The 6,380-nt window shown below is 39.1% G+C and overlaps 1 protein-coding gene across 1 annotated transcript in view; it reads right to left on the reverse strand.

The window, feature by feature from the left end:
• The window catches only part of aplf (aprataxin and PNKP like factor), a 22,536-nt gene that overhangs the window by 2,753 nt on the left and 13,403 nt on the right, over positions 1-6,380 (reverse strand). Inside the window, exons 7-9 of the mRNA XM_015390837.1 lie at positions 5,869-6,065; positions 5,552-5,668; positions 740-786 (exon numbers count right to left, since the gene is read on the reverse strand). Coding sequence (XP_015246323.1) covers positions 740-786; positions 5,552-5,668; positions 5,869-6,065 — 361 coding nt within the window. The remainder of the gene's footprint in view (positions 1-739; positions 787-5,551; positions 5,669-5,868; positions 6,066-6,380) is intronic.

The raw sequence follows: 6,380 nt of genomic DNA on the forward strand, positions 1-6,380 counted from the left end.
CAGGAAAGACCTGGAACCAGAGACCAGCAGAGTCTGAATGAAAGCAGCTTTCTCCTAAAGATCAAACAGCCGAAACCGAGCTAATGTTACAGCTAGCACTACATATAACATAAGTCCAGTTTGAATTCAGGATGTTATAATCAAATTATTCGAGCTGCAGACGCAATAAAACGCATTCAACCAATATCCTAATTTTGTGTAGTGTTGCACCAACAAATAGGGCACCGATACCATTATAAAGCCAAAAGTTTATTCAACTATTGTGACCCATTCCAGGTAGGAAATAAAAAGTTCTGGTGGATTAACTTTGTATTAGTCTTTTTCCTGCTTCACAAAGGTAGACAGCAGCTTGACAAAGTCATGATGGTAATTATTTTACATCCACGTAGTATGCAGTTCTCTATATATATACACACACACATTAATTTCAAACAGATGGTATCGGTATCGGCCAATATGGCACAAAATACGCCATCGGTGCAACACTACTTTTGAGACAATGACAGCAATTTACATTTATATGAAAAGTAAATAAAAGTGATCTTTGGTGTTCGCTCTTACACTCTATAAAAAATCAGATTTAACAGTAAAAAATTAGTAAAAAATGTCCAAAGCTGGAGGCCAATAGCGGTTGTTTTTATTGCCTGCTTTAAGTCAGTTTGGTCAACAAAAATGTATTTAAATGTAAAACTAATCCTAAACTAAACACTGACATTGAACAAAGGTTGCTGCTACTCACCAGGTTTCTTTGTGTGTTTGAACTCCTTCCTGTGGAGGGGATTCTTCCTGCAGGCCGAGACAATAAGAGTTTAGGTCTGAAGAAATGTAGGTCAATGCAAAAACAGAGCTGCAAGATCATCAATGGTTTATTATCCAATTAGTTAATGGTACCACCATGGCTCTGATAGGGCCACCACCTTCTGAAGGCAGGATATGATAGAACTAGAATAGGGTAGATATCTGCATATCCTGGTTTTAGGGATTCAGAAAGCTGGACAGCCGGTATTCTGAGTTAAGTTATTCTGTCAACCTGCTCTGGACTGAAGCTGTCACACTGTTATGACCTTTACTGGAGGAGTCTGTAGATTTTGGAGAGCAAATACTCAACTCCATTTCATGGATTTTCATTTATGGATTCATCGATTCTTCAGCTCCGGCCCACCGGTTACAAGATGCTACTGCCATGGTGGATCGTGTTATCTGGCATCCATTGATCAGGGACTCTTATATGCTTCAATCTGGGCAGTTGAATTGACTGAAGTGATAGTTGAGTCGCCTGCTGTCAACCTGAAAACCATAAACTACATCAGCTGGCTCATATCTTGCAAACATTAGCATACATGCTCTCTGATTCAGCAGTGATTTCAGCAGCCATGTTTAACTGCCACCTGATGCAGAACATTGCCACTCTCCATTTGCAAATCAATAGCATCTTTACTTTGATTTTTTTCCCAGACACTGGAAACAATGCATTCAATTACCATTTAATGACTTTTCAGGACCAATGTTTTCAAATCTATGACCTTGGTTGGAAACAATACAAAAACCAAAACTCTACAGACTTTATTTCCAAAGTTTAGCATTTGAGACAGAACTGATAAAGAGTCTTGGATAGATTAGCAAATGTCTTCAGAAAAACTGAGCATAAGTCCGTTTGCCTCCCATTTAGGCCTGTTTTATTCATTTTTTCTTGAATTTGGAACTAAAGCTATTGAGGCATTCACATGTGGCTCCTCAGTTGATATATGTGAGAGCAAACGTCCTTATTACTACTAGTGATAGCAATTCTTCAGCTTGCAGCAGCGGTCGCCGTGATGTGCGAATAGTGCTGGCAGTTAGCATGTAGCAATTTAGTTAGCATAGGAACCTGCTAACTCTCCTATATCCACTGCTGGGATGAAGACTCCTTTGAATGACAGGACGAATAGGCACCGCCCACCTCAGAGTTTAACAAAAAAAGGTTTCCTCCCCCTTCTTTCTGTGACACATGCTAATGCTCACCCCTTCATATATTTGGAGTTTTATATGGGAGAGCTTCAGCTGTTCACTAAATTTGAGTAACTTTTGTTTGAATTCTCTGGAAGGCTGTAGTCCTAATTTGGCTAGCTTAATTCATGTTGACGTCCTTCGCGTAATGATATCTGCAATTCTACATTCACAACAGACACAGGGGACAGCAGGAAGGTACCGGCCGCTTCATTTTTTATGCTTGTACACATAATGGTCAGACGTAACTCAAGAGCATCTTTGATGCTCCTGAAGCGCGTCCAGTAAAGTGTGTCCAGATGCATCTGATGCTTCTGCTGCTCCTGTGTTCAATGGCAGAGAGCAGCTTTGCTATATTTGTATGGAAGTAAATCTGTGTTGCCGGGAATTTGAATTAAAAATGCCACTGAAATTTAAATGTTTTATGTTTGTACTTATGTTTTCATTGTTAAAATATATTCAGAACACATTTTTGACCAAAAAAAATTCATTGTCATTATTTCTGCAGTTAAAATTTCATTTTTTATTTTCTCTTCAAGCTAAAAATTCACATTACTATTTCAAAGTGATTACATTTTCAATAATTATTTTTCAGTTAAATTTTTCAGTGTAACAAAAATCTGTATATAAAAAAATTCAACCTTTCAAAATTCAAACTCAATATTTTCAGCCTCCTGAGATTCAACTGGCTCTATTTTACTGTCTTAAATTCAGTGTCTAAATTCAGTGTAAAAAGGGAAGGGTTACTTCAGGTCATAGACATTAGCGATGGATTGTGGCGTCCAACACCCAGCCAATCCCGTTACGTTTTCTTAGTCACGTGACGTGATGCGCGTGGCGCTCATACTGAAGGAAAACCAGCATGACGGAGCTGGTCATGCAAATACAGAAAAATTAAAGTAATAAACTCACCGTTGAGTTAGCGTTAGCTTGCATGACCGGCTCCGTCATGCTGGTTTTCCTTCGGTATAAGCGCCTACCGGGTCACGTCACGTGACTAAGAAACCGTAACGGTATTGGCTGGGTGTTGGACACCACAATCCATTGCTAATGTCTGTGACCTGAAGTAACCCTTCCCTTTTTACACTGAATTTAGACGCCGAATTTAAGACAGTGAAATAGAGCCAGTTGAATCTCAGGAGCCTGAAAATATTGAGTTTGAATTTTGAAAGGTTGAATTTTTTTATATGCAGATTTTTGTAACACAAAAATTTAATTGAAAAATAAGTATTGAAAATGTAATCACTTTGAAATAGTAATGTGAATTTTAGCTTGAAGAGAAAATAACAAATGAAACTTCAACTGTGTAATGACAATGAATTTTTTTTAGGTCAAAAATGTGTTCTGAATACATTTTAACACTGAAAAAATAAGTACAAACATACAACATTTAAATTTCAGAGGCATTTTTTATTCAAATCCCAGCGACACAGATTTACTTCCATATTTGCTGTGATCAGTGGGTAAAAAGTAGTTTTAATATATTTTTAAGCGAGAGAGTTCACCTCAAAACATGGTCTGTGCAGTCAGTTCATAAAGGTTACGATCCTGCCTTAAAATATTATTTCGGCATCGGAGAAGCTCAGACCCCCACATACTGGCGGTGCGACGTGATACAAACTGCAGGCACCAGGATAATAAAAACATATCCTGTCGGCAGGTTTTAAGTGTATGTCTTAATTTAAATTTTAAGTTAATTTAGGCATTAATAAATTGTTTCAGGGGAGCGATCATATTGATCTGCATCAGCAGTGCTGCGTCCGTCTCCTTGCAAGCTCCCAGATCAGCTTCTCTGATTGGTTGATGAGGCGCGTTAAGCAACAAAAAATTCCATCTTTTCTAAATCCAGCATCTGCTGCCAATGAAGTGCATCACGCGCATCAGATGCTCAGAACTCGTAAGGCGCTGCTTCGGCTGCTCAGATGCGTCACAGTGCACTGCTCTAGACGTGCTGTAGGATCTTTTGATGTGCCTTGATGCGCATCAACCACAGACTTTGCATGTAAAACGGCTGCTTCTGCTACCTAAAGCGCTTCCGGTGTGAACGTAGCATAAGACCGACGGTTGTAACGATTCAGCACAGCAGCCCTTTCCAACCCTGGATAGCTTTCTACTGTTAACCACAAAGAAATGTGGAAAAAACTTCACCTACTGTCTGAGGGATTAGGATTCAATTTAGGAAGNCACCTACTGTCTGAGGGATTAGGATTCAATTTAGGAAGTCAGACAATCTATGACTAAACAATTAAAATATATACTTCTGGTCATGATGCCAACATCAACACCAACGGATTCTGCACCAATAGGAACAGCAGGTTGAAGTCATGTGAGCTCAGATCCTAGCAGCTCCACATTCCTCAGATTAAAGTAAAATCAAAATAACGGTGAACATCGGCAAAAAGTGTTAGTGCGCCACCTACTGGTCGGGAGGAGTTGAACTTGTAGCAATCAGTTTCAAAATGAGAGGATTTAAATGAAGCACTTGAATTTGTGTTTAGGTTCGATGAAACTGATTATTTATTCTTCCTTTAGAGCTGAGCCAACTAATCTCATTGAAAATATTTAGAAACATTGTCCACTAATTTAGGCATCAATTAATTATTAAGTTCAGCAGAAAAATTCTAAAACAAGCTATTTGCTGAGTTTAACCCATTCAAAAATATTAATCAGGACAAAGCTATAAAGATTAGGGCTGGGTAAAAAGAACGATTTAATCGATTTTGAATCGATTCCTACACATTTTTACACAATCGATGTCTAGGGAATGAGATCGATTAGTTTTATAGCGTGACGTTCACATTTAACTGAGGAGGAAAGATGCACTACTTCAAGCCAGACAGCTGCAAATATAGCTAATAGGTTGACTGAAGACATTAACACATGGGGGCTGACCAGCAAACACCCTGTAGTTGTTACAGACAACGCTGCAAATATGGTTTGTGCAGTGAAGATAATGCAGCTCATGCATGTCTGCTGTGAGGCTTTACTTTTTCACTTTTCACAAACAAGTTTGCACTTTTGGGACAGTTTTGTTCACATCTCAAGTTTAAACTGTCTGATTTACAAGTTTGCACTTTGTGTTTAATATGACAGGAAACAACAAAATACATGAGTGTTTTGAAACACAGTTGAACCATTTTCACTATTGTAAAAACAGATCAAATCAAAATTAATCGATTTAGAACTGAATGAATCAAAATCGAATCGATTCAGGACTTTCAGGACGGATTGGTAGCCCAAATAAAGATTATACAATAATGTTAAGATTTGGGTTGGAAAACTTTCTGTCAGTAAATATTCTCAACCCAGGACTTTGAGCTTCACCTGCTTCAAAATATAATTTCCTATAAAGCACTTTTTCTATCCAAATAATAATTGATTAATTATAAATAATTGTAGCCAACAGCCATTTTATTTATTTTTTTACTTTAATTAGACTTTTTAAGTCCTTGGTTTGTGTCCAACTAAAGGTTTTTTCTTTAACCTCCTTTAACCCTCGAGCGGCCGGCTTGGTGATGCTTCCAGGTCTGCAGGTTTTTAAATCTGCTAAGCAAACACGTCTGACCTGTAACAGTCAGTGCCATACGGACACTCTGGTCGATCCCCATCCTCCTCTTCCTCCTCCTCCTCATAGTCGTCGTCTCCTGGGTGACTGCACTCTTGGAAATGAAGAGGGTTCTTTCTGGAAAAGCAACAAGAGGAAATATTGAGGACTGATTGCTCTGCAGTGATTCATCATGTTCAGAAAGAGAAAATTATCTGTTAGTTTAAAGCAGCTGATGTCTCCTCACTGATACCCAGAGGATTATCTAAGAAGCCTCAGAGACAAACTATTTATTTTCCTTTTCCAAAGATCAGATGGTCCCCAGCAGGTCAACCCACCTGTAGCAGTCCTTCCCATATGGACAAGCCGTTCTGACTCGGTCCGAGAGCTTCTCCTCTTTCTGGGATATCCTTTCAGACGTTTGTGATGGACCTTCATCGTCCAGCTCCATACTGGGATGGTCAGCTTCAGAGCAGACTCCTGGTCCACTGGGTTTGGTCTGGATTCTGGAGTCTGGTTCCTCTGAAAGCACCTCCTGAAAATAAGAGGACACAAGTTCAATTGAAGTCTCTGAGCGGCGTAGCCTGTGGAGGAACTGAGATCTGTCCATCAGTGTCCATCAGTGTCCATCAGTGTCCTCGTGTCTGCAGACATCACAGTCATTTTGGAGCAACTTTGGCTGATGTTTAGTCTCAACAGGCAGAGATGAAATTATCCTAATAATTCCCAAATTACCGTCTAAGGTTAGGACCTAATATACCAAATTTTTAACAGCTAAGGGTCGTTTATTACAGTTTTTGTAAAAACTAATTCTCAGATGATGCGATTTCACCCTTAGAAAGGGTCTCCT

The sequence above is a fragment of the Cyprinodon variegatus genome, unplaced genomic scaffold (genome assembly GCF_000732505.1).
Source record: "Cyprinodon variegatus isolate N-32 unplaced genomic scaffold, C_variegatus-1.0 Scaffold515, whole genome shotgun sequence".
Taxonomy (NCBI): Eukaryota; Metazoa; Chordata; class Actinopteri; order Cyprinodontiformes; family Cyprinodontidae; genus Cyprinodon; species Cyprinodon variegatus.